The 27,452-nt window shown below is 56.0% G+C and overlaps 1 protein-coding gene across 1 annotated transcript in view; it reads left to right on the forward strand.

Annotated features, from left to right (window-relative positions):
• PTPRS (protein tyrosine phosphatase receptor type S) overlaps nt 1-27,452 on the forward strand; it is a 48,386-nt gene that overhangs the window by 12,316 nt on the left and 8,618 nt on the right. The window contains exons 3-7 of the mRNA XM_029051124.2: nt 9,175-9,320; nt 10,163-10,304; nt 17,735-17,923; nt 22,911-23,021; nt 25,508-25,519. Coding sequence (XP_028906957.1) covers nt 9,175-9,320; nt 10,163-10,304; nt 17,735-17,923; nt 22,911-23,021; nt 25,508-25,519 — 600 coding nt within the window. The remainder of the gene's footprint in view (nt 1-9,174; nt 9,321-10,162; nt 10,305-17,734; nt 17,924-22,910; nt 23,022-25,507; nt 25,520-27,452) is intronic.

A 27,452-nucleotide genomic window follows, 5' to 3' on the forward strand; every position in this document is an offset into this window, starting at 1 on the left:
TAGGGGAGTAGCAAGGTGAGGTAGGAGGGGGCAAGGTGATCGAGTGTTTTTTAGTGGATGGAGAGGACTGAATCATCCTGGGGTAGAGGCCACAGAAGTTTTTGTGGTTTTGTGGTATCTGAAGTGCCTAATCCAGTGCTCTGCACACAGTAAGTGTTCAGTAAATACCTCTGCTTGATTGATTGATTGATTTAGTTTCCTCCTCTCTCCTCCTCTGGGCCCTCTCTGGAGTAACAACGCCCAGGGATCCGGACTCCAGGGTTCAACACTGTAACGCTTCCCCATCCGGGCAAAATCAGGTGCCTTCCCTGCCAGCTGCGTAACCCCACAGCTTGAGACCAGGGGCTGAATCTCTCCTGTCCTCTCCCTAGCCTCTAGGGCCTCTGGAAGCAGGGGACTCAGGCCTTGGGAGGAGGCAAATGTCTCTCCGGTCTCCTAGCAGCCCAGGCGGGCCCTCTGATTCTCATGGCCCCTGTGGGATATGTTGGGTGAAGCCCTGCTGCCAGGCAGGTGGGAGGGGTGAAGAGCTCGGGGAGAGGGAGAGAAAGATTCCATCAGCATCTGAGCTCTGAAAAGATTTGGACGGCTTGAGTCAGGAGCCTAAAATGGAGGCGAGAAGGAGAGATGAGAGAGAGAGAGATGGGATGTATGTGTGTTGGGGGGGGGGGTGGTTTAAAGAGATGGGGAGAGAAAGTGGGGGTGGGCGGGGAAGAGAGATGGGGAGACCGGCAGGGGGGCGGGTCCAGGAGGAGGGGGGAATAGGGAGATGGAAACAGACAGAAAGACAGAGACCCGGAGAGAGATTTGAATAATTTATCGTGCTTTGAAGTTGCTGGAGAAATTTCAGCTGCCTTGGGAAGTCATTTCTCCTTCTCCTGGAAAAACAAAAGGTTTCCTTTCAGCATTTTCTGCATAATTAATGCAAACAGGGGTGGAGCAGGGGGAGGGGCAGGTTAGGGACATTTTACTTTTTCTCCTTCTGCAATTCTGGAAGGAAAACAAAAGCAAAGGCTTTTGGTTTCCTTTAAAAAGAAAATGAGCAAGGATGTCTGTGGTCGGAGGAAGTTGTTTTCTGATGGGAGCTTGGAAGCAGTCAGAGGAGCGGGAAAGGGGTTTCTCTTGGGTGTCACCTCCCCTGCTTGGGGACACCTCCCCGACCCCCGACCGTGCACTCCAGCACCCTGGCTGGTCCCCAGCATGGGACTACTTTGTGTCCCACCCAGTATGGAGGACGAGTAGGAATCCTCCCCCACCCCAATTGGACAAATGGGCAGACACTCAGTCTGTTGATGGGTGGCTGAATATGAACAAAGGGATTTAGGGATGCCGGTCAGCCCCTAGGCCAGAATGATGAGCCACCCAGCTGACGAATCTGTCTCTGTCAGCCTCGCCAGGGCGCTCAGAGGGATCATGCGACTGTGGTCCCTCCCGGCCCCCGACTCTCTTCTCTATTCGTTCATTCAGTCATATTTATTAAGCGCTTACTGTGTGCAGAGCATTGTACTGAGCGCGTGGGAAAGTACAATACAACAATAAACAGTGACAGTCCCTGCCCACAGTGAGCTCACATGCACCTCCCATCCATAGATCTATTTAACCCCCTCCTGAAGGTCCTCAGAGATTCAGCTGCACGACCCTCAGTCATTCAGAGTATTTATTGAACAGCTACACAAACTCCATGGTCTTCCTCTCTCTGCCCTCCCTCTCACCAGGTGAATAAAAGTTTCCTCAGGTGTGTTTCGAACCTGTCACCCTCCAGCTCCAGTGGGTGTCCCGTCACCCTGTGGCCACGGGATTTGGTTTCACCCAATCCCTCCCCTTCATGACTCTGTAAACTGTAATCTGCCTCTCCAGACTGAAGAGTCCTGACCCTTTTGGCGTGTCCTCACACAGAAGCCGCTCCTTCCCACTGTCCACCCTGGTGGTCCGGTGGACCGGTGGGAGATGGGTAGATGGCCGGATAGATGAGATGGGTGGGTGGGTAGGTGAGTGGATGGATGGATGGACAGGAATGGTTGGGCTGACAGACAGATGGCTGGAAATCCCCTCCCAGCTGGGGTTTAGGAGGGACAGGGGTTGGGTGGGGCTTCAGGGAGCCAACCCCCTTTGGGACCTGGGCCAGGGGCTCCCCTGAGCTGGTTGCAGCTGGACTAACCACACCATGCCTGGCCCCAATGTGGCAGCCTGTTCCATACCCCTCGCTCTCTGTGACCTTTGACTCTTCCCCCTAGGCCATGCCAGTCTAGGATGGCGGGGGTGGAGGGCAGGGGGTGTACTCTGCTAGGCCCATCACTCCCCAGCCAATGCCCAAACCATACAGCTGGGAGGATGGGAGATGGGGTGTTTGGCTCCAGGTCCCTCCACCCCATCTCCCAGGCCATCTCTGCTAGATGACTATGGCCAGTCAGTTCCTGCAGCTGTGTATTGACCCATCTGTCCAGCTTTCTGGACAAACCTACTCTGCCGCCTGCTCCTCCAATTTCCTCTTAGGGACTTCCCCAGTGCGCTTGGCTGCACCAGTCAGGGAAAGGGAATTCCAATTCCTGTTCAGAGCGGCTGGGGTGAGTTTGGGGCTGTCCAGGGGTCTTTGAGCTGGGGCGGTGCCGGGGGCGGGGGCTGTCTGAGAGTCCTTTCTGCAGAGTCTCCAATAGCCAGGGGGATCCCTCCTCACTCCTCAGGGTCCGAGGGCTTTAAATCTGTCGGAAGGAGGTAAATGGTACATGCTCTTTGTCTCTGTGGGTCTCTGTCTCTTCATGTCTCGCTCTCAGGGTTCCACAACTCTTTATCCCTTCTGTCCTGTCTGATTCATTCGTTCGCTGCCCCCTCTGTCACATGATTCCCCTTCCCTTTCCTCCATCTGTCCGCTGTACATCTGCCCTCGGACTCTCTCGGTCCCACTCGCCTGTGCTCCTCTCTCCTCCCTCCTCCTCCTCACCTTCCACCACTCTCCTTTCCTCTTTTCTTCCCATTTCCTTCCCCAGCTTTCCCCCTAAAGCCTTTACATTGCCCCATGTGGGACATGGACTGTGTCCAACCTGATTAGCTTGTATCTACTCCAGCGCTTAGAACAGTGCTAGACATATAGTAAGCGCTTAACAAATACCACCATCATTATTATTATTATTATTAACATTCCCACACCCAAATTTCACTCCATTTTTGTTTCTGTCTCTCTCTCTTCCTCCCCCACCATCTGTGTCCACCTCCTTGGTGTGTCTGTATCTTTGGTGTCCCTCGTCTCTCTCTTCAGTGGTCTCTTTCTCTGCCTTGTCCATCTCTGTCTCTCCCTGGTGTATCTGTGCCTCTCATTCTCTGTTTCGCTGCCATGGTCACTCTCTTTCTCACTCTCTCTGTGGGCTTCCCTTTCCCTCTTCCCTTCCCCGGCCCCGACCTGTGCGTTGCCCAGCTGCTGCTGGTTTTCCCAAACACCCACCCCAGCTAGGAAATCCCATGGGAGATTGAGAAGATGTGGGAGAGTGGGAAGGGCTTTTGGGGATAAAGGATGGAGGTTCCCCCATCAAGAAGCCCACTTCTGAGGGTAGCCACAGAGCTGCGAATAAAACCCCGATTCCATTTCTCCCATCCTAAAACTGTCAGGGGGAGAGGTGCGGGGGACCCCAGATGGTTTTTTGCTATTTCAGCGGGAGAGAAGGTAAGTCCTCCCAGCCTGGAGTTCCCTAGGCACCAGTGTCTCATTTGGGCCCTCTCTCCCCATCCGTCCCTGGGGAAGGCACGGTTGAGGATGGGAAAGAGATTCATCAACCTGCAGAAAAATGTGACAAAAGCAGCTGCCTACAGAAAGAGCTAGAGATCACGATGGACAAGAGGTGTCTGGCCAGGTCTGGAACATTTGGGGCCTGGGGGAAAGGCGGGTGGTGGGAATCTGGGATGGCTTCCTGGAGGAGGCGGAGCCCCTTCACCTCTCGAGGTTTTGGCCCCATCTCAGCCAGGCTGAGGGTCAGCAATGCCTCCTCCCCACCCCCCACACTCCCCTTCCCAGGAGTTTCTGAGCGGGTGCAGCTGGCTGCCGCACACCTGGTGGAAACGGGGGAGATTGACAGGGACGGGCCTGGTTAGCTTGAGTCCTCGAACACCCAATGGGCTCTGGCTCATGCCGCTCTGTGCCCAGGCCATCCTCCATGGCCCCGGTAGAGAAAAGGCCCTTAGCCACCCACCCCCAGACACACCCATCTTCTGTCAGCCGGATTTGGCTGCTGTGGGTGGGGAGCCGCCGTGGGGGGAACTTGAGCCATTGTGCAGGGCAGGGGGTGACAGAAGGGGTGGGTGGATGGGGAAAAAAGAATAAATTGTTCCCCTTGACACGTCGCCCTTTGTCGCCCTGGTTTCCCGGAGGCGGGAGGTCTGCGTGCCTCGACTCCAAGCCAGATTCTTAACCGACGGCAAGATTGAGCCGCCCAGTGGGTCTACCGTTTGGGACAGAACGTCCAGAGGCTGGGGCGGGGCGGCATATGGGGGCACGCGTCTCAAGCGGGGAGACAAAGCAGTGAGGCTCTGGGCCTCCCTGCTCGGGGGGATGGGGGGGTGGCGCACGAGAAGGGCGGTGCAGCGGCAGCAGAGTCACTGAACTGAACCAGAACTCAGACCCGCCCTGGGACTCCTCTCTCCCTGGCACAGGCCGAGGCCCCGCTCCCCTTCGTGGCCATTATTTTGGCTAGTGAAGCAATGGGGCAGCAGCCTCCCATCCTGCTTGCACGGTTCTCCCGGGACCTCCATGGGAAGGGCTTCTTAACTTCGTGTGGGTCTACCTCCACCTGTTACTTCTAGAGCAGCTCCTGGAAATCGGAGCCAGAACCCAGGGACTCTTCCCTTCCTGCCCGCATCGCTCCGCCGGCCCTGCCCGCGCCCCCCCCACCCCCACCCCAAACTCACACTTCCACCTAAGTCTCCTCTTGGCCCCTGGGCCCAATCTCCTCCTCAGCACCCTTGACCTCCTAGCTTCTCTATGTGTCCCTGAGGATCGGAGCTGGGGGAGAAGAGGAGGAGTGGGGGCTGGTTGCCACGGTGACAGAGAAGTCCAGCTTCCTCGTGCTTAGGAACATACTAGACTCATTTGAGCACAAACCTTGGAGTACGGGCAAGAAATTCCAGAGAGAAATATTAGTTCTGGCGAGTGGGAGGGCGGGAGGAGAAACTGGATGGGTTAGAATGTCCAGAGTCATGGGAGAGTTAATCAGGGACAGATCTCCTCCTGGGGGAGACAGAATTGGGGAAGGAGGTTGCCCAGTTCAGTGGAAACATGATGAGGGGCTGGGGGGGGGGGGCGGGCAGCTGAGCTCACTGGCGTGAAAAGCAGTGCTAGAATGGTAGTGCCAGTGTCTCTGGTGCTTAGTGGGTGTTGCCCCCAGCTGTATGCCCGCACCCCTCCCTCTCGCCACCCCCCCATCCCATCCCCAGGCGCCTATAACTCTTCCCACCTGCGGGGTTGGAAACAGGGTAGCGCAGGAGGAGCACGGAATCCAATAAACATCACTTCCCCTCACGGAGATATCGGGGCATGCGATCATCCAGCCCCAGAGCCACCCCGCCTAATAATAATGTTGATGATCAATCAGTCAGTGGTATTTAATAATAATAATGATGATGGCATTTAAGTGCTTACTGTGTGCAAAGCACTGTTCTAAGCGCTGGGGAGGATACAAGGTGATCAGGTTGGCCCACTGGGGCTCACAGTCTTCATCCCCGTTTTACAGTTGAGGGAACTGAGGCACAGAGAAGTGAAGTGACTTGCCCAAAGTCACACAGCTGACAACTGAGCGCTTGCTTTGTGCAGGGCACTAGACTAAGCACTTAAGAGAGTCCAATATAACGGAGTTGGTAGACACGTTCCCTGCCCACAGCAAGCTAACAGTCTAAAGGGGGAGCCAGGCATTAATATAATAATGATAGTAATTAACCATATTGTCCCGTCTAGACCATTGTGGATCCCAGAGTGGTTTCTGACACAGGGAGGGCGGATGTGCGGTGGGGTGTCTGTGTCACGTAATGGGTCTGTATGGTCAGGCCGTGCCTGTGGGGTGGGGTGCGGAGTGTGTCTCTGTGGGTGTGTTTGTGAAAGTGCCCCCACCCCCCAAGTGACCAGCAGAGTGCTCGGCACACAGTAAGGATCCAGGACATCCTGGGGATGGTGATCCTGAGACTGGTGTCTTAGCAGCTGCCGTAGCGAACTTAAATGGGGCACCGAGCAGTGGAGCGGTGGCAGGGCGGGAGCGGCAGACGGACCGGCCCGGTGGGGAGCTCTCTGGGAGCAGAGGCCCTGAGAAGATCAGGAGGCCATGGGGCCGACTCGAATCTGGTGACGGATCCTGCGCGGGGTAGGCAGAACGTGGGCAGGGACTGGATGACCGCTTCCTGCTCTGGGAAGGTCGGGAGGCCACAAGGCCGACTAGGAACGAGCCGTAGGGCCCCGCCCGGGGCAGACCCTTCTCAGCCCAGGAGAGGACCGACTCTCTCCGTACCCGGCCCAGGGTGGGGTGGCTTCTCAACCCCACCCCTGGCCAGGGACGGGATCTCCCGGCCCACGACAGAGCCGTCCGCCGGCCTGGGGCCTGGGGGAAGTGTGACAGAAAACCTTCTCTCCCCTGGAGCGCGAGTGGCACCGAGAGAGCAGGTACCAACTCCAAGAGCTGAGGGCCGCCCCCAGCTGGCGTGGATTTAGTGGGCACCGGCTGGACAGACTCAGGAAGAAGGTGAACAGGGCACCCGTGAAATTGTCATCCCCTCCATTTCCCCAGCCCCAGGACAAGGGGCCACCCATTGGAGTGGGGAAGCAAACCAAAGGAAACACTTCTTCACCCGGGATGGGATGAGCAGGTGGCATTCACCACCCCGGGAAGCTGTGCAGCGGAAAACGTCAAAAGGTTCATGGGGGGCTTGGGTAGATCTGTGGGTAAGCGCCCCATACTGGGTCACTAGAGGGAAAGTCAGGGATGCAGAGGGGACAGTTTAGGGTGTTAGCTGGTCCGTGGCTAACCACAAGGATCTGGGGGCCAGGAGTTCCTCCAGACGTTCCCACTGTTCCTCCAAATGTTCCGGTGCTCCTGTCAGAGAAAGCAGAGTCCTGGGCTGATGGATACAGTGTGAATCTTGGGTTTGACCCAGGATGACTCAGGGGCGGTGGACACTGTCTGTACCACCCTCTCTCCTCCCCTCTTCCCCTCCGTTCCCCTCCCCCCCCCACCTCTCCTTTCTTTTTCTTTCTCCTCCCTCCCTCCTCCTCCTCTTCTCCAGATGACACCACTCAGGGATCTTGATGCATTTTCACACCTATCTTGCAAGTCAGCCTCTTCAACACACCCTTCCCACCACTTTGGGCCTCATTTGTGTTATTCCTAACTTGATTATTATTGCTAATGTTTGCTGAGCATCGACTTTGTGCAGAGCAGTGTATTAGGTGTTTGGGAATAGGCACAAAGCATCTGTTAGTGGATGGCATTTATTGAGCAGCTCCATCAGACTAGAGGCTCCTGGAGGGTGAAGAGCGGGTCTGCTAACTCTATTGTATTCTCCCAACTGCTTGGTAATAATAATAATGTTGGTATTTGTTAAGCGCTTACTATGCGCAGAGCACCGTTCTAAGCGCTGGGGTAGATACAGGATCATCAGGTTGTCCCGCGTGAGACTCACAGTTAATCCCCATTTTACAGATGAGGTAACTGAGGCATAGAGAAGTGAAGTGACTTGCCCACAGCTGTCACACAGCTGACAAGTGGCAGAGCTGGGATTCGAACCCATGGCCTCTGACTCCCAAGCCCAGGCTCTTTCCACTAAGCCACGCTGCAGTGCTGGGCTCACAGCAAGCACTCAGTAAATACCATTGATTGATGGGCACTATACTGAGTGCTTGGGAGACATTTGGTGAAGATGACAGACCCCCACCCCAAACCCTGAAGACAGAATTTTCAATCTTTGAGGGGAGATAACCACACCAAAATTTGCACCTTTCAAGAATCCAAACTAGCCGGACCTCCTTTCCTTTCCTTCCTTCCCTTCCTTTCCTTCCTTCCACTCCTTCTCTTCCTAAGCAGCGTGACGTAGTGGAAGGAGCGCGGGCATGGGAGTCAGAGGTCGTGGATTCTAATCCCGGCCCCGCCACTTAGCTATGTGACTTTGGGAAAGTCACTTAACTTCTGTTCCTCAGTTACCTCATCTCTAAAATGGGGATTAAGACTGTGAGCCCCATGTGGCACAACCTGATTACCTTCTATCCACCCCAGTGCTTAGAACAGTGCTTGGTAAGCACTTAACAAGTACCATGATTATTATTATTATTATTCCCTTCCTCCCTCCCTCTTCACCTATGTGTCCCCCAAATCACCCCTGAGATAGAACCAGGTTGAACTCTGGCAGTGCAGCAGCAGCAGGCTTTATTTAAAGTTCTGGATCCAGGTGGGGGCTGGGTTATCTTCCTCAAAGATTCCCACTGCAGCCCCCAACATTGGCATTTCCTGGCTCTGAGCATCTCCCTGGAGAAACAGCAGATAATGTGGGCCAGGCGTGGTGAACAGCAACCACCCGAAGGATCGTTCTGGGGCCTGGCGTGTTTCTACCCACTGGAGCCGGACGGGTTGGGCTGGGGTTGGGGTAATTCTGGCGAAAGGTTTTATTTCTCCCAGGGGCTGTAGAGTCCTGGGGGGAGTGGGGTGGATGGTGTTAGGGTTTTTGTTACTTCCCCCCCACCCCCGCCCCCCAGGAAGGGTAGGGCTCTCCTGGGGGCAAGGTACACGCACACGCGTGCGCACGTGAGGCAAAGACACAGAATGAACCCACAAGACAGAGAAATAGAGACGTGGAATTGGGCTGTTACACAACAGGTGAGAAAATCAAAGTCACAAAAAGGGACAGTGACATAGATATCTCCGGAGAGACCAAGATGAGTACACAGAGAAAGGTAGAAACCCAGAGAGATGAGAGAGGCAGATTCAGAGAGAAGAAGAGACTGACCCACATAGAGAGACAGAGAGAAGAGTGTTAGCTTCCAGGATTAGTTCACACATTCTACTCACCCATCAGCCCTCGGTCAGGCAACGGCAGGTCCCAGGCATCCTGGTCCCAATTCCTCCCTCTTCCGTGTGACTCCCACCCTCAATCCTTCTCCCACCTTGCCCCTCCACAAGCCTTGGCCCTCTCTGACCTGTTCTGCTTCTCCCCCCGCAGAACTCCCAAGATTCATCAAGGAGCCAAAGGACCAGATTGGCGTGTCGGGTGGCGTGGCCTCCTTCGTGTGCCAGGCCACGGGCGACCCCAAGCCACGGGTTACCTGGAACAAGAAGGGCAAGAAGGTTAATTCTCAGCGGTTTGAGGTGAGTCCGTGCCTTTGGCACCCCCACTTTTTCCATCTCCAAGGTGCCGCCACTTTCACCATCTCAGCCCGCGGACCCCTGACGGCCCCCAAATTCAGCCCCATTCCCTAATCTGAAATAGGGGGACCCCTGTGGCCAGGATGCTCCTCCTGTCCCTGCCTTGTGCAAGCTCTAGTCAGGGCAGGAATGGATCTGGTGTTCCTCCACTCTCCCCATTCTCCAGCTTTGGGGGCGAAATGAAACCCCCACCAACTCCCAGCGTGTCTCCCCCAAGGTCCCACTAGACCCCAGAACTTCCGAGCGGGGCCGGAGAAACACCAGATTCAGAGAGACCCTAGATCCGGGGTCTCTGACCCCCGTTAGCTCTGCCCAACTTGTCCATCCCATCCTTCTGGCTCTTCCCCCAAATGCCCCTCCTCCTTTCTGCCCCTACCCTCCCAGTTCCCGGGTGGCACCCAAAGGTGTTGAGTTTCCATCCCCCATGGGCTGGACAGGGAAAACCACGTTGTCCCTTGCCTCCGCGAACCTCAGGACTCTGGGGGAATCACAGATCGGCAGGATACCCCATCAGGCCGGTGGGTGGGGGTGCCAGGGGCTTCTCTCCTTCAGGGACCTGAGATCAGCCACGGACTTTGGTCTCTTCCCTGGCTCCCTGCCCTCTGCTCTGCAGCGGACTGATGAGACTGGCCCTCCTAGTGGAGGGGTATGTGTGTTGTGGGGGGGAGGATGTGTGTGTGGCGGGGCATTTGGGCAGAGAGGGAGAGAAGAGGACCAAAAGGGAAGACTTTCTCTCCTCTCTCTGTCTAACCCCCCCGCCCCCTGCCCCCCTCCCTCTATCACAGACCATCGAATTTGACGAGAGTGCAGGTGCCGTGCTGCGGATCCAGCCACTTCGAACGCCACGGGACGAGAACGTGTACGAGTGTGTGGCCCAAAACCCTGTTGGGGAGATCACCGTCCATGCCAAGCTCACCGTGCTCCGAGGTACGGGGTCCTGACTGTCGGCACAGCTGGGGTTCCCCTACCCTCCCTCAGGGAAGCAGCATGGCCTAGCGGTTCGAGTCCTGGCTCCGCCATTGGCCTGCTGTGGGACATTGGGCAAGTCACTTCATTTCTTTGAGCCTCAGTTTCCACATATGTAAATGAGAAATCGGTGCCTGTTCTTCCTCCTACTTAGACTGTGAGCCTCGTGTGGGACAGGGTCTGTGTCCGACCTAGTAATTTGTGTCCACCCCAGGGCTTAGCACAGTGTGTGGCACATAGTGAGCACTTAAATACCACAGTTACCATTATCACGATTAGGGGGTGATGCAAACCAGGCAGTGACGGTCTCCCTGGCCCGTCCAGCCCTGGACTCCGTCTCTAATAAGTGGCTCAGAGGGACCCCGTGATGGTGGCCCTCCTGGGCATCCATCCGTCGAAGGTGGACCGCGTGTCCCGCTTCATCTTTTCCTCAGTAGCCTCTTTTCCCCCTTTGGGAATCACCCTTCCTCACTCCAGCCAGTCCTGTTCCGTCCTCCCACGTCCCTCCCCCCAGCACTGGTCCACTTCCTACCTCACTGGACCTCAGCTTACACCGAGCCACCCCCTCACAATCAGTCGGTGGGGTTTATTGAGCTCTGCTGCGTGGGAAGTGTTGACCTGGTCCTTGTCCTCGAGGAGCTCACAGCGTAATGGAAACAGACAAAAATGATTTCCAAATAGAGGGAACAGGCGGAAGAGACAAGGATATAACAGGAAGTAGTGCAGCTCTCTCAGGATGAAATAGCTCGATGAATAATTGAATCTACAAATAAAAATAGACGTAGGTACATAATCGCTGAGGAGAGGAGTAAAATCCGTACATGCTTGGGAGGGTTGTCAGGTGTAGTGAATTCCTCAGGCCGCATGGAAATCAGCCATCTGCTTGGAAGGTAGGAAGGAAAGAAGCGGAAAGAGCCGGCAGCTCTATCTAGCAATTGCCTCCTTCCCTCCTACATCCCCATCTACATGTATACACCCTTCTGGCGTATGTGTGTGTGTGTGTGTCGGGGCAGTGGGAACACGGGCTTGGGGTGGTTAGTCTCCATCAGGCCTTACCCTGGCTTCTTCACATCCTGTGGAGAGAACTGAGAGAGGTTAAAAAAAATTAACTCCAATTCTGTTTGTCACCAAAGTCGCAGAGAGAGTCGGAGAAAAATACAGATCAGGGCCAGAGTCAAGGCAACCCCTGCCATTGCCTCCTCCTCTCTCTAGTTCCTCCTCTTTCCCTTCCCTCTAATAGTTATAATGATAATTGTGGTATTTACTAGACTACTGTGTCAGCCTTCTCTCTGACCTCCCTTCCTCCTCTCTCGCCCCGCTCCGGTCTATTCTTCACTCCGCTGCCCGGCTCATCTTCCTGCAGAAACGATCTGGGCATGTCACTCCCCTTCTTAAACAACTCCAGTGGTTGCCTATCGACCTCCGCTCCAAACAAAAACTCCTCACTCTAGGCTTCGAGGCTCTCCATCACCTTGCCCCATCCCACCTCTCCTCCCTTCTCTCTTTCTACCGCCCACCCCGCACGCTCCGCTCCTCCGCCGCCCACCTCCTCACCGTCCCTCGGTCTCGCCTATCCCGCCGTCGACCCCTGGGTCACGTCCTCCCACGGTCCCGGAACGCCCTCCCTCCTCACCTCCGCCAAACTGATTCTCTTTCCCTCTTCAAAACCCTACTTAAAAATCACCTCCTCCAAGAGGCGTTCCCAGACTGAGCTCCTCTTCCCCTCTACTCCCTCTGCCATCCCCCCTTTACCTCTCCGCAGCTAAAGCCTCATTTTCCCCTTTTCCCTCTGCTCCTCCACCTCTCCCTTCCCATCCCCACAGCACTGTACTCGTCCGCTCAACTGTATATATTTTCGTTACCCTATTTATTTTGTTAATGAATTGTACATCGCCTCGATTCTATTTAGTTGCCATTGTTTTTTACGAGATGTTCTTCCCCTTGACGCTGTTTATTGCCATTGTTCTTGTCTGTCCGTCTCCCCCGATTAGACTGTAAGCCCGTCAAACGGCAGGGACTGTCTCTATCTGTTGCCGACTTGTTCATCCCAAGCGCTTAGTACAGTGCTCTGCACATAGTAAGCGCTCAATAAATACTATTGAATGAATGAATGAATATTTACCAAGCACTGTATTAAGCATTGGGATAGATACAAGATCATCAGGTTGGACACAGTCCCTGTCCCGCACGAGCCTCGCAGTCTAAGGGGGAGGGAGAAGAGGTATTGAATCCCCATTTTTACAGATAAGAACACCAAGACACAGGGAAGCGAAGTGACTTGGCCAACATCACGCAGCAGACAAGGGGCAGAGGCAGAATTAGAACCCAGGCCCTCCAACCCGCAGCCTTGGGCTCTTTCCACTAGGCCATACTGTTTCTCCTTCCTCGTTTCCTGTCCTCTGCTCCACCTTTTTCCTTCTCTTCCCCTTCCCCTTCGTCTTTATTCTCTCTTTTCCCACCCTCCCTACTTCTCTCAGCTGTCTCAGCCCAGGGGAGCTTGAGCGTTTGCAGATTGATATTGGGTGTGTGTGGGGATGAGATGGGGCCAGACCTATGCGTGGGCGCCTAGCACTTGGATTATTTGCCCTGGGCCAGTAGACGACACCAACATGATTTAGGGAGAGGTTTGAGGACAGGAGGAAGGACAACCTCCTCCAGGGGTCTTGGACCCAGTGAGCCCCCCAACTCTGTGTACCCCCTGGGATGAGACCCGAGCTGTCCAACCCCAGGGGGACATTGCCAGAGGGGTTAGGGTGAGTAGCAAAGTGCTTAAAGGGTACACAGTCAAGTGCATAGGTGACGCAGGGAGAAGGAGGGGTAGGGGAAATAAAGGGCCAAGTCAGGGAATGCTTCTTGGAGGAGTTGTGATTTTAGGAGGGTTTTGAAGGTGGGGAGAATGGTGGACTGTTAGCTATGAGGCGGGGGAGGGGGAGTTCTAGGCCAGAGGGAGGATGTGGGCAAGGGGTCGGTGGAGAGATAGATGAGATCGAGGTACAGAGAGTAGGTTGGCTCTAGGGAAGCGGTGTGTGCAGGCTGGGTTGTAGTAGGAAAGAGAGTTTCAGAGATGAGAGATAAGGAAAGAGCAAGTCTCTGAAAGACAAAGACCCAGAGAAGAGGGAACAGAAAAGTGGAGGCAGAGAGACCTTCCAACCCTTAGAAGCTGCCCTTCTCCCCTTCTGAATCAATCTGCCCCAGGAACAAGAGAGAAGGGGAGAGTAGTGAGGTAATCCTCCCCCCCAAAATGGCATTACCTCTGCACCCCTTTCCACCACCAGCCTCTCTGCCTTTCCTCTTTCACCAGCTCCAGAGAGCCAACAGCTGCCCCATTTCCCCGCCTCCTGCCTTCCGTTCCTATTTCCAGGGCAGCTCATTATCCCAGTCAACCGAGACCTTCCTAAGCAATGAAAAGACAGACAGACAGACTCTCAGGGACAAAGCAGGAACAGAGGCAGGCTCGGGAAGAGAGAGAGAGAGACGGGGGCACACATATATACGCCGAGTCACAAGGGCGGAGAGACAGTGAGAGAAACAGACAAAGACAAAGCAGGGACAAAGAAGGCAGGATCAGAGAAAGACCCAGACTCAGAGAAGCAGATCTTGGTGGGAGTAGAGACAGCACAGAGTGACAGCTAGAGGAAGAGAGAGGGCATGGACCAAAAGGACAGGGGCACGGTTGGGGTGTGATGCATCAAAGAGAGAAAGACACACACACACATGTTTGTACGCAAATGGACCAACACACAAAGAGTCAGGCAAGGGCAGATGGAGTGGCAAACAAAGTAGGGACACAGTGAGACCCAGACGGGAGAGACAGAGGGCCAGAGGCAAAGAGAGAAGCTTTGGGCTCCCCAGGCCTCTTTGAGTGTCCTGAGGTCCCCCCCCCCCAAACATTCCCCTCTCTCAACACGATGGAGCAATGTCCTCAGGAGATGAGGTCACGCCCCCCGCCCCCAAACTTCGGTTCTTTGGTGCCCAGAGAGAGCTGGTGGGGAGTAGGGTGGAGAGGCCTATATTGAGACCGGGATCAGCCTCAGTCAACAGGAGGGTTTGAAATCAGGGTGCGTGTGGTGTGAGGCTCCCGGCCGAGCCGATCCCTGAATCTGATCACGCCTCAAGCCGCAGTCGTTTTAATTAAACTCAGAGGAATTCCGCACAACGTGCTGCAAGATTAACATTTTTGTTTAATTAGAAACACCCGGTAATAATAGTTGTATGAGACCTCCTCCAACGCTCGCGCGCATGCACACCCAGACACGCACACACACAGCAGCGAGAAAGTTATTCTCTCCCCCCCAACACCCACCCCACTGGTGCTGCCTCACCCGCTCTCAGTGGATTAATTGGTTCAGGAAGCAAATGCACTCGAGGTAGAAGAGAGCAGAGCTCTTCCCTCGGCTGGCCCCGGCGGGATTCCAGAGTGATATCACCAGCCGCCAATAGGAGCCGCAGAGAACCCTTGGGGGGTGGAACATCATCCACCTTCACCTCCACCCGCTGCTCTGCTCTCCCCCTCTTCCCCCGATTCCCTCTCCCCTCACTACCCCCTCGCCCAGGCCTTCCGTGGCCTCCTCCTCCCTTCTCCCCACACGTCCCAAAGGGCATATTCCACTAACAGCCAGAGAGTGAGAGAGGCAGCGGCTACTCTTGCTCACAGCCCCTCTACCCTTTCCCCTCATTCCACTCTGCTTAGAGATGTACCCCTGCCACCCTCCCCCTTCCCCTGCACCAAGCTCAGGATGAATGTTTCATTTGGGACCAGTCCTTGATGGCAGTGTAGCAGGAGGCTGAGCCTGCCTTTTCCTTTGCACTGACTCTAGAGTGGTCTGTGGGGCGCTGGGGTGGGAGGGGTGAATCGTTCATCATCAGCATTGATTGAGTGCCTGCTGGATACTTGGCATTTGGAAGCGTATACCGATGGAATCAAAGGAGAAGACACGGTCCCTGCCCTTGGACAGCTTAAAAGCTAAGATCCCTAAACCAACAGACTGTGTCCAACCTGATGATCCTGTATCTCTCCCACCACTTACTGCTTGGAACAGAGTAAGCACTGAACAAATAGTATCGTTATTACTATTTTTTATCATCCTCATCAATATTATTATAATATCCTGGTATGGAAGGACCCCAAAATGCCTCCAGCATCTCCACCCATGGGATTTTAGTCAGGAAGGCTGGGGCCTGGCTGGGTGTGTTCCTTTGGGCGGAGGTACCAGTTTTCATTTGAGAGCCACTGTGGATGGGTCACATGGGTGACGGGGCTCGGAAGGGGCAAGCAGTCGGCAAGCAAGGGCAAATGGGTCAGAGAGAGCCAGTTTGGGATCTTTCCAGCCCCACTTGGAAACTCTTGGGTCTCGTTGGCAAGACCGAGGGTGAGCAAGGGTGGTGGTGGAGCAGGAAGCGGTGGCTCTTGGATGATCTGAACACAAAATCTGAGGAGAGGGATAGAGAAATAGAACAATTGGGGGTCTCCATGGGTTCAGGGGGCATTAGGGTAGTGCCACAGATGAGCAGTCCCTAACGGGTCACTAGAGGGAAAGTCCGAGATGAAACGGGGGCAAGTCAAGGGTGGTGGATGGTCTATACCTAACCCTGAAAGGTTCGGGGGGGCATCCAGGAGGGTCACCATTACACAGTTCCTCTGAGCATCTTGGGGCTGCTATCAGAAGCAAAATCCTGGGCTGGATGGACTGCGTAATCTGATAAGACTTAGAAGGAGAAATGACGAGAAGGCAAAGGTAGAGAGGTAGACTCATCCAGAGACACCCATAGTATAAGACAGGGACAGAAACTCCTGACTGTTGGCTTTCTGGCAGTCAGCCAGCTAGAGCGCTCCCTCCTTCTCATCCACTCTCTTCTCCCATTACACCCCAGCTCACACTCGCCATTCCTCCCAAGTCAGCCTACTCCCTGGACCTCATTCTCGTCTCTCCTGTCACCGAACTCTTGCTCATTTTCTAGCCCCTGTCTGGAACTCCTCCTTCCTTCAAATTTGACAGACCCTCTCCCCACACTCTCTCCTTCTTCAAAGCCCTTCCGAGATTACATGTCCTCCGGGAGGCCTTCCCCACTGACTTTCTCATTTTTTAATGGCATTTTTTAAGCGCTATGTGCCAGGCACTGTGCTAAATGCTGGTAGACACAAGCTAATCAGGTTGGACAGTTCATGAACCACATGGGGCTTTCACAGTCTTCATTCCCCCTTGTACAGATGAGGTAACTGAGGCCCAGAGAAGTGAAGTGACTTGCCCAAGGTCACATAGCAGACAAGTGGCAGAGCCGGGATTAGAACCCAGGCCCACCTTCTATCCACTCGGCTATGCTGCTTCTCAGTGGCCTCATCCCCGCCTCCCTCAACTGCCCCACCATTTACACATTTGAGTCCTCACAACCACCTATATGATTAATCGTGATACTTGTTAAGCGCTTACTATGTACTGAGTATGGTTCTGAGCACTGGGGTAGATACAAGATAATTGGGCTGGACACATTCCCTGTCCCACCTGGGGCTCACAATCTAAATCAGAGGGAGGAGGACTTAATCCCCATTTTCCAGATGAGGTAACTGAAGCCCAGAGAAGTGAAGTGACTTGCCCAAGGTCACACAGCAGACAAGTGACCGAGCCAGGATTAGAACCCAGGCCCTCCAACTCCCAGGCCCCGGGCTCTTTCCACCAGGCTATGCTGCTCCCTGTATGCTCTTGTTCTTCTTCCTCCTATCTGTAAGGTATTTTCGTCTCCATCTTCCCCACTAGATTTTGAGCTCCTGGAGAACGCTAATTCCTGTTGTGCTCTCCTAAGCGCTTAGTACAGTGTTCTGCACACCTGAGGATGATGAGGAGAGGCACAGTGGGTGGGGGGTGGGGGAAGGGGGTGGCCGAGAAAGGCTAAAGGAGAGAAGTCAGGTGGGTAGAGGGGAAAGATTGATGGTGGCCCATTTCTTACCATGAAACTGGGGGCCCAGGACGATGGTCCCCCATCCCTCCAAGCTTCCTGGTGCCCCTGTCAGAAGTGGAGTCCTGGGTCGGAGCTGTGGTGGACCTGATCCGGCATGGAATCTGCTCAGTCTTCCTGGCCCCCAGATGGAAGTGGAGGCCATTGATTTTTTTGCCAGCTGGTGCCAACCATTAGCCCTGATTGAGATATTCTCTCTCCCACTGGGCAGTACTTTAGTCTTTTGCCCCAGCAGGGCCAAACGGTCGAGGAAGGAAGGCCAGGTCCAGTCACCACACACACACACACACACACACACCTCTGCTGCAACCCCTGGCCTCTGGCCCTGGGTGGTCTTCTAGTGAGGAGCAGAAGTAAGTGTCCCATTTGGGGGCCAGCTGCGGATCTCCTCGCCTGTGGTTTCCACTGACCCGCCTCAGTCCCCGACCATTTCCCCACAGAGGACCAGCTGCCCTCCGGCTTCCCTAACATCGACATGGGGCCCCAGCTCAAGGTGGTCGAACGCACCCGGACTGCCACCATGCTCTGTGCCGCCAGCGGCAATCCGGACCCTGAGATCACCTGGTTCAAAGACTTCCTCCCCGTGGACCCCGGTGCCAGCAACGGGAGGATCAAGCAACTGCGATCGGGTAAGGGCGCCGGGATGCTTCTGGCAGACGCTTCCAGGGTGGGGAGATGGGGAGAGCTCCCCGACCCCCCCACCTTGAAGGGTCCCTAGGGTTCATTGGGGCCCAAGTGGGTGGCTGGGGGAGGGGACAGTTGGTTTGGGGGAGGGGCTGAGGAGTCTTAGGGGCTCTGGGATTCTGGGCCGGGAGGCTACAGATCGGGGTGGAGAGACCACGAGACTGCATCTTGATGCCCGAAAACCAACCGGACATTTCCAAGGCCGTGTCCCTGTGGCCAGGCTCTTCGTCTGAGCCAGAGCAGCATTTGTAAGAAGTTGGAGGTGTGGGGGAATTCGGTCTGTCTGTCTGTCTGTCTCCGGGATATAGATGTGTTGAACAGCAGCAGTGGTGGAGGGGAAGGCAAGGCTTAGGTTTCGTCACGTTTGTGTCTGTGGCTGTCGCTTCTACCCCTAATTTCCCGGTTTGAGAAAGCGAGGGAGAGAGCGAGAGAGAGAGAGAGAGAGTGTGTGTGTGTGTGTGTTTTGCCCCTTTGATTCCTGTGGGGTCGGTACATGTGGTTTGAGTGTTCACCGTTCCTGTGACCAGACCATACCCATGATCTCTTCCAATCATCTGATGTAGTAGGAAAACCAAGATTTCTCCACCTCTGTGGTGCCCTCCTCTGCATCTTTCTTTTGTTGGGAGGGAGGGAGAGAGAACGTGAGAACACCCGGTATTCTGGGCCTTGGGCTCGGGGCGGGGAGGGGGCAGGTTCTCTTTGTGTCTGTGTGGGTGTCTCTCTGTTGAGTATCTCTATGGAATCATCTTTACTCTCTTTCCCTTTTGGGGTGTCTCCCATCTCTGTTTCTCTGAATGTGCGTCTGTCCTGAGCGTGTCTCAGTCGGTGCATGTCTGGGTGTATGTGTCTATATGTATACTGTCTCTCAATCTCTTTGTTTCTCTGTCTCTGCTTTTCCTTGTGTGTCTAGCTCTGCTTCTCTTTCCCCCGGTCTATCTCTATATCTCTCTCTCTCTGTCTCTCTCTCTGTCTCCCTCTGCTCTCTGTCCGACTGTCACTCTCTCCGTCTCCCCCGCCTTTCCTCCTCGAACACATATCAGGTCACTTTAGGGCCCAGCCCCCAACCCCTCCCATCTCAGAACCACTAATCGGGAAGACCTGAGAAGGAAGGAGGTGGGGGCGTTGAGGGGGGCCCAATCTGGAGTCTTCACTCCCTCTCTCCCCCGCCCCAGCCCGTGAGGCTGATCTGCGTGCGCTCTCCCAAATAACCCGCTGATCACATGTGTTGTTTTCTCTCTTGTTCCACTATTGTAAACGCTCAGAGACCTTTGGTAAGTGTGTTTGATTCCCAACTAAACAGTGCCCTGGCCCTGAAACTAATAACCTTAACAGCTTCTCCGAACGGCATGCGACGTGGTCTCGGTACTAACCCCCCGGCCAGGATGCCGGTCCTTTCCGAAACGGCTGCCCTCCCTCGGGGCCTCCCCCACCCCATCCGTTCAGGAGCGGGGAGGAGCCACGTTCACATCTCCCCTCTCCCAGGAGCCGCTGGAGTTTCACATCTACCGGGGTCAGGAGCCGGGAGGCGGGCGGCCCACCTGGGACCGGGGAGTCGGGGGAGGCAGAAATGTCAGGGAAGCGACCCGAAGGGCTGGAGTTCCTGAGTCCGGGGCCCTCCAAGAATACTTCACCCATCTCCTCCCTCGGGGGCCCAGAGGGAAGCTCTCCTCTAATAATAATAATGGTATTTGTTAAGCGCTTACTATGTGCCAAGCACTGTTCTAAGCACTAGAGTACCGTTCTCAGCTCCTCCATGTGGACCCTCAAGCCCAGTCCCCAAACAAGCCCCAGTCAGATCAGTCAATCAGAGGTATTTATTGAGCACTTACTGTGTGCAGAGCACTGTACTAAGCACTTGGGAGAGTACAGTATAGCGGTGTTGGTAGACACGTTCCCTGTGAACAAGGAGCTTACAGTCTAAAGGGGGAGACAGACGTTAATACGAGTAAATAAATTATGAATGTAAACATAAGTGCTTTGGGACTGAGACAGAGGTGACTGAAGAGTGCACATCTAAGTGTGAGGGCGAAGCAGAATGGAGTGGGAGAAGAGGAAATGAGGGCCTAGTTGGGAGAGGCCCGCTCCTTCCCTACCCCTGGGGTCCCCCATTTCGGACTGATTCAGGTGGTCACTGGGTTGCAGGTCCCCCGTGGGGAGGGAATGGTCCCCGTGAGACTGCCAACCCCACCCACCTCTCTCCTCTTGGAAAAGGGGAATGGGGGTGTTCCCCCAAGACCTCTGACCCTTGGTGAAGTCGGAAGCTGCCTCTCTGTCCCCCTGCCCTACCCCTTAGGCCCCAGGGGACACTTCCTCTCCCTGTCTCTTCCCCCTCCCTGCCCCTGGGGGTGAGCATGGAAGTTAGATGGTTAGATGTGAAACTCCACCCTGAAAATCTACCATCTGTGTCCCCCAGAGTGCTCCTTGAATTTCCCTCCCTCCTTCCCTCCCCCAGTCCTTGTCTGTCTCCCCATCCTTCCCCCTGCTCCCCCCTCCCTCTTTGAGACCAGCCACAGAGATGGGAGTCAGCAGTGAGGGGGGCGGGGGGTTGGCCCTTCTACCGCCCCCCACCACTTCCTGATGTTCCTGGGGTCTGGCTGTTAACTATCCAGCCAACTCTCTGTCCATCCCATGGCTTGTTGGTCAGGCAGGGTTCAGGCTGCAGTGACCTCAGGGAAGAAGGCCATCCCTTCTTCTGTGCCACCCCCCCCCCACAGATGGTAAATTTTCAGCTTTTCCTCTTATATTTTTTGATTCTTCTTTCTGAGTCTGCGGGATGTACCCCCACCCCACCCCCTGTGGTGTAGCTCTAACCCTCTCTCTCGTCTCCTCTCTCATCCTCCCCACTCCTCCCCCAAACCCTCCTTGTCTCTCCCTCCCCGCCGCAGAGATTGTCCCTGTAAATGATCCCCCTCAATTCCTTGCTTTATTAACCGAACAAGACCCTAACCTGTCGCTAACCACTCTCCCCTCGGACAGTCCCCCACCGCCTAACCGGTTAACAAGATGCCGACTAACTAGTAGTACCTCCTAGCCTAACCACATAACCTCTCCCAGCAAACATGGACCGTGACCCTGAAATACCATAACCCCCTTCGTGCCCCTGACCCCCCCACTTCCCCAGAAACAACACAGCGCCCCACCAGCTGGTGACTCAGAGGTGCCCCTCTCTGCCTCCTTCCCAAGGGGTGGGAGGTGGGAGTACAGATGGGAATCTCGAGGGGGAAATGGGGCCTAGGGAGAGCTGGGAGCATCTGGTGGATTTTGTGCTGTCTTCAGGACCGGGCTAATAGATTTCCCATCAAGTGGGGACTCCAGTATGGATCGGACCCCAAGAGGGGGCACCCAAGGATGGGTCGGTGTGTGGACTGGCGGGGGGCGGGGGGGCTAGCAGGGAAGGAGAGCGGGGGGGGCGGGGGGCGGCTACCAGAGCAGAAATCCCTCTACCTCACAGCCTCCTTGCTTCCCAGCCCCCAGCCCCTAGTCGTATTTGACTAGTAGCAAGCGGGCAGGTTCCACTTCGGGCCCTGGGGAAAGGCTCTCACCGTCTCTGAGCTTCTGTTCCCTCTCCCTCCTCTCCCCACCCCGATGGCAATGGGGACAGGGTTGGGGGGTGAGATGGGGAGACAGGGTAGCCAGAGGGACGAGTGGCCCCAGGGCCCCCAGAGTGCCCCTGCCCCTCCGAAGATGTCCCCTCCAGCTCGGGTCTCCCCCAGAGGCCGGTCAGGGCCACCCAAAGTCCCACCCACTCCTTTTCCAACCTCCTGTCCCCAAATTTCCATCCGTCTTTCACGTAACTCTCTCTGCTTCCCTTACAGAAGGGACCCCAATCCGAGGTAAGAGGCCCCACACTCACTCACCCACCCACCACTGTCCCCACCCAGTAGAGGTGCCCTCCTCCTCACCCCCCCTTCTCCAACCCCCAGTTACTCTCTCGGTGCCTTCCTCTGTCTTTATTTCCACTGCCCCATCTCCTGTGTTCCCGGCTCTGTCTCCACGTGGCTGTCTGTGTTTCCGTCGTGTCTCTGGAGGGTGGGTGGGTGGGGTGGAGGCAGGGAGTTGGAGCCACGCGCGAGGGCTAGGTTGGCCCAAAGGCCTCATTTTGGGCTCAATTGGCTCCCTCCTCACCCCAAGCCGCAGGAGGGAATCGTTGGGCACCAAGCCACTGGCACCGCGGCGGGGTTGGGGAAGGGTGGCGGGTGCCACAGTGCCCGATGCACCGCGTGGCTCTGGACGGGCTGATCGGTGTTGGCACCTGTTGGAGGGCTTAGTTGGGAACCCCTCCCCTTTGGTTTCCTACCTGCTGGCTGAGCCACCGGTGGATGTCAGGATCGGGACCGGGGTGGCAGCGGGGAGGGGTGGACGGTTCCGATATGGGAGGGACACCGGAGGGTGGAGGGCGCTGGGCTCAGCTCTGTCCTCATCCTTTTCAGGCTACTTGGCGCCAGCCAGAGACTGGGACTGGTATTTTCCCCTGCTCTGGGCGGGGGCTGGGGTAGGTGGTGGACAGCAGGGGCCTCGGAGTCGGTGCAGCTGCTCCCGTTTTGCCCCCCGGCCAAGCTGACCCTGACTACCACCTCTCCCCCGTGTTCACTGCAGCTGGCCCACCCTCCTCGCCGCCCCCGCCCCCACGACCAGCTGCGACCACCATGCCGGTGGGGGGCTGGGGCCTCGCCTGGGGGTCAGGCAGGGGCGGAGAAGACCCCCCTGCCCCATTCACTGAAGGCCGTGCTCAGCCACCTGCCCTCCCCTTCCCTAACGTGCAGGCACCTCCCATGCCAGTCAGCAACCTCCCCCTCCCCCCAGTGTCTGGAGCGGGCTGGGGTGGGGTTACAGTTGCTCAGGTCTGCCATAACACCCCCACTTCTCGTTTTTTCTCTCTCTCTCTTTGTCTCTCCCTCTTTCTCCGTGTTTGTCTCTTACCGACTTCCCCAGGAGCCCTGCAGATTGAGAGCAGTGAGGAGACGGACCAGGGGAAGTACGAGTGCGTGGCTAGTAACAGCGCCGGGGTCCGCTACTCGTCACCCGCGAACCTTTACGTGAGAGGTAGGGAGCGCAGCAGCTCAGAGCCATATGCCCTCCCTAGTCGCCCCTCCGCTACCTGTCCAGCGTGGAGAATCTGAGCCGGGCCGGGGGACACCTCCTCTTCTCTCCTCTTGACTCTTCTTCCCTCCCTCCTGCCCTCCCCAACCGGGACAGGTTGGCAAGGGGGACGGAGACCTGGTCCAGGGCTGGGCCTTCCTGGAACAGAGGAAAAGGATCAGTGTTTGGGGTCCTGGGGGAGGTGCAGAAACAACCCTCCTAGGGAGATGGCTGCCTGTCTCTGGCCTGGGGACCCACCCAGCCTCTCAGGGAGAGGTCCAACTTGCTGGACAAAATTGCTGCTGGGGTGGGGGGGGGGGGCGGGGGTGGGGAGGGGCCACAACCCATCCCTAGCCAAGGGGAGAGGGTCTGATGCCCCCGAGAGCTTTTCCAGGGAGTGTTGGGCTACGGGACCTCCCTCTACCCCCAACCCCGTTGTCTCTGCTGGCTTGGCTTTTGTGTCCTCCCCCTCCACCCCTAGGTTCAAATCTTTGGCCGACCTGGCTGCAGTAGTGCGTGTCTCTGGTCTGGTGGGGGTTGGAAGGGCTAGCACCGGGTGCTGTCTCCTGGGCACTTTTTTCCCTGTTCCCTCCTTCTTCCCCCCAACTCTGCCGGAGACCACGGCTCTGGGAGATCCTCCAGGCACCCAGACCAGGGATCCCCACCAACTCCCCGGCCCTGCCGTTGTGCCCTCCCCATGTCTTATCCTTACGTATCCCTCCTCACTCAGTCAAGAGCAGGGTTTGAGTTATCTTGGTAGAGGAAAGTCAATCCCTCCCCAGCCCTTTTCCCCGCTCCTCCTCCTCCCTATCCCCGTTTTTCCCATCCTCGTGCCTCTCGTCCCTGTCCGTCCGTCCCCCCAACCTGCCACGGTCTTAGCAAGACCGGGACACTTGAGTTCGGCCAGAGGACAGGTCTGGCATTCGGTGGCTGTCGGCATGATTTCTCCTTGTGGGGAGGTTGTGGGCGGGAGGGGGGTCATTTTTGAAAACTCTGTGACTTGTTTTTTCGGGGGGGGGTGGTTATAGGCGGGGGATACCTATGCCTGCTGGGACTAGGATGAGGAACCAGTGGTGGGGGAGGGAGGGAGGGGGGCGGAGCTATCTTTTTCTACTCTCCCCACCCTCACCTCCCAATTTCCCAACCCTCAAAACCCCACCCTCCTCCCACTGTGCTAGCCAGAGGTCTGACTTCTCCCAGGATGGGATGGGGAGGCGGGGAAGTTCGGCTCTGGTGGCGAGGGGGCTGTTTTCCCTCCAGTGTTATTCTGATTTTCATCCTCGTGTGTTTGATTTGAAAGTAAATGGGGTCTGGAGGTATGGGGATTGAGGGATTGGGAAGACAAGGGGACACTCCTGAAAGGTACAGAATTCAAGGTGTACAAACACACACCAGCACACACACATATACACACATATGAGAAGATAGCCTTCGTGGTGAATGTCCCACTCTTGGGTTCCGTGAGTTTCCTGCCTGTCCTGTCCTCCCACTCCCCCCCCCCCTCCCCCCCAGGATGGGGAAGGGGACGGGGTTTGTATGACTCGAGGTCCCTGAGAAGAAAGTTCTCTGATTGTCCAAACAGTGGGACTTAGACTTGGGGAGCAAAAATTAAGTGGGGTCACAGCCATAGATGCTTCTTATATTCCAGATTTGTGGGCGAGACGGAGGCGGGGCAGGGACGGGCAGGCTGGGCGGAAGCTAATGGGCGTTGGAGATCCTGGATCTGGGGTCTCTCTCTCTGGCCCCGCTTGGAAGTTGTGGGGTCTGGTGAGATCCCGCGGGGGACTAAGGCCAGGAGTCTGGCCCAGACAGCTGCGGGGCTGGGAGGGTGGCTTCTTCCCCCGGCCCACCCACTCAGCTGGGAACCAGGAGAGGAGGGGGCATCGGCCCCCATCACCCTCACAGAACTGGCACCACTGGGGGAGGGTAAGGGGTAGGGCCTGCTCTTCAGATTCCTGCCTCCTCCTCCAGTTCCATTGCGCATCCTCCACCTCAGATGGGGCCCATCGAGCCCCTATGGGTCGGGGGGCGGGGGGGAAGTGGGCGTGGGCGGGTGTGAAAGCCGAAGGCCCCAGCACCTCCTCCCATCCCTGGGACTTTTCCGGGAGCTTGGACATGCAGGGCCTAGGGAGGGGCTGGGCCCGGGATGGGGCACGGGTGGGAGGAGAGTTGTCAGGGAAGAAAGTAAACTAACTAGTTAGATGGGGATTGGGAAGGGGGGGGGGGTCACAGCATCCAAGGTCGTTGCTGTATTCTTTTAATTTTGATTTTGATATCTATTTTCTTTTCCCTTTGGTTAAAAACGGAAGCAGCCGTGGGGGCGGGGGGCGGGGGGCGGTGGGGGGGAAGCCTCGGGAAAGGCCTTTTTTTACTCTCTCTGTGTTTCCCCTATTTTTTCTCTCCTCCTCATGTCATTGTGTTCCGCATCCAACCCCCCTAACATCCCTCAGAGCTGCGAGAAGGTTGGTGTGTTCTTTTTCTCCTGTTTTTGCTTTCTTTCCCCCCATTTTTACATCCTCGAACGAGAAACAACGGCAAAACGTCCCCCCCCCCATCCCCCCTGCCCATCACCCCCGGAACAAAAATATCAATTTACAAAAAAAAGAGAGAGAGAAACGTTCTCCCCCCCCTCACCCCCCAAACAATCACGAAAAGCCCAAGGAGATCTTTAAGACGCGCGAGGCCCTGCTGGCTCGTGGGTTTCCGAAAGGAGACGAGAGGGTCCCCTGCCCCCCTCTCCGTCTCTCTGTCTCTCTCTCTCTGTCTCTCTCTCTATCTCTCGCGCTCTCTCTGTCTTTGCATCCCCTGGAAATGTGGCTGAGGGCTTTCTTGCACCTTTTCGTCGCCCCGGTTCCGAGCCTGATGCATGATGGAAGAATGTTTGACTGCCGCCCCTCCTCCCACCCCACCCCCCACCCGCCCGCCCCCCTCTCCCCAACCCAAACCCTGCCCTGCATGCCTCTCTGGGTTGATTTGTTCCGTCAAATTGATTGGGGGAGTGGGGGGGACCGGGTTGATGGGAAGAGTTTCCAACTCTTTGGAGTGTCTTTGGTTACATTCTGTTTGTTTCTTTCTTAATTTGTTGGTTTATTACTTTGAAATAGCTTTCGATCAATCTCTTTTTTTGTGAAGGGGTTCGGATTCCCTTGCTTTTCCTGTTTCGGTTTCCCGGGTTATGCTGTGCTGTGGTCACTTCCCGAAACGCATTGTGAGAAGCCAGTGTTCCTGCACCCCACCTCCCCACCCCCCTCCCATCACTTCCCCCCATTGGTACCCCGGTCCTGGAGAAGGGAAGGAGTCACACAGCTGTAACGTCTGTCTGGGAAAGCGGGGACTGGGGATTGGGGATGGGACTGATGGGGGTCAGAGAGGGAAAGTTACCGAGCTCAAAACCTGGTCTGCCGAGCCACCCCCTTCCCCCCCGCCCCCGGCCCCCAAACACACACACACTCAGCCCCGCCGAGACTATTCCGAAATAGATTTTGCGATCAAAGGTTTAAGCCTCTGGGCCCTGGGAGACCAGGGGCTCCTGTCTGGGCGGAGGGTTTGTTAGAGGCCAAAGTTTATCCATTTGGGGGTCATTGTGGGTCTTCTTGAGAGGAGTTGGTTTCTGCCCCTGCACCTCTCCCTTCCCCACTCTCTCCCTGTATCCCATCCCAACTATCTCCCATCTTTTCATCCCCCCATCCCAGATTCCCTCTATGTGTCCCCAGCTGATTTTCCTGCTGTGATTGGCAGGTTTGTAGGGACCATCCTGGAGACCAGAGGGTTGAGGGGAGGGGGGAGGGAGAGGAGGGGAGCAGGGTTACTCTCCCCCTCTCCCTCCCTCCCTCGCTGACTCGCTGCCCTCCTTAGACCAGTCCGTAAGCAATGGCTTTCTGCGGGAACAGGTATTAAAGCTGTGTGATTTTTGGAGAAATCCAGTGCAATATTGACACCGTCTCTCTCTATCTCTTTCTGTCCCTCTCTGTCTCTATGTGTTTCTCTCATAAAGACGCTGAGTTTTCAGCGCTCAGATCATCAGGGCTGGTATTGATTTCTCTGCCTGTCTGTCTGTCTGTTGGTCTGTCACTCTGTCTGTCTCTCTCTTTCTCTCTCTTCCTGGTCTCAGTCTCCCATAGCTTCCCCCCCAACCCCCCCCCACCTTAGAAATACTGTGCTGTGGAAACTGTGCCTTTCTGAATTAGCAGGCTCAGCACTTCCAAAAAGTGGAAGGAAGGGGGGGGGCGGAGGGAAGAGAGAATTCAAAAGAAAACCTGAAAACATCCCTAAGCCCCAAATGAAAGGTTGGCTGGCCCCTAGGAACCTTGATGGCTAAAAGCAGCAAAGAGCGGGGACGGCCTGAAATGTTTTCTCCCATGTCCCACCCACCCCGCCCCCGCCCCCTCCTCCCAC

Source organism: Ornithorhynchus anatinus, chromosome X1 (genome assembly GCF_004115215.2).
Source record: "Ornithorhynchus anatinus isolate Pmale09 chromosome X1, mOrnAna1.pri.v4, whole genome shotgun sequence".
Lineage (NCBI taxonomy): Eukaryota > Metazoa > Chordata > Mammalia > Monotremata > Ornithorhynchidae > Ornithorhynchus > Ornithorhynchus anatinus.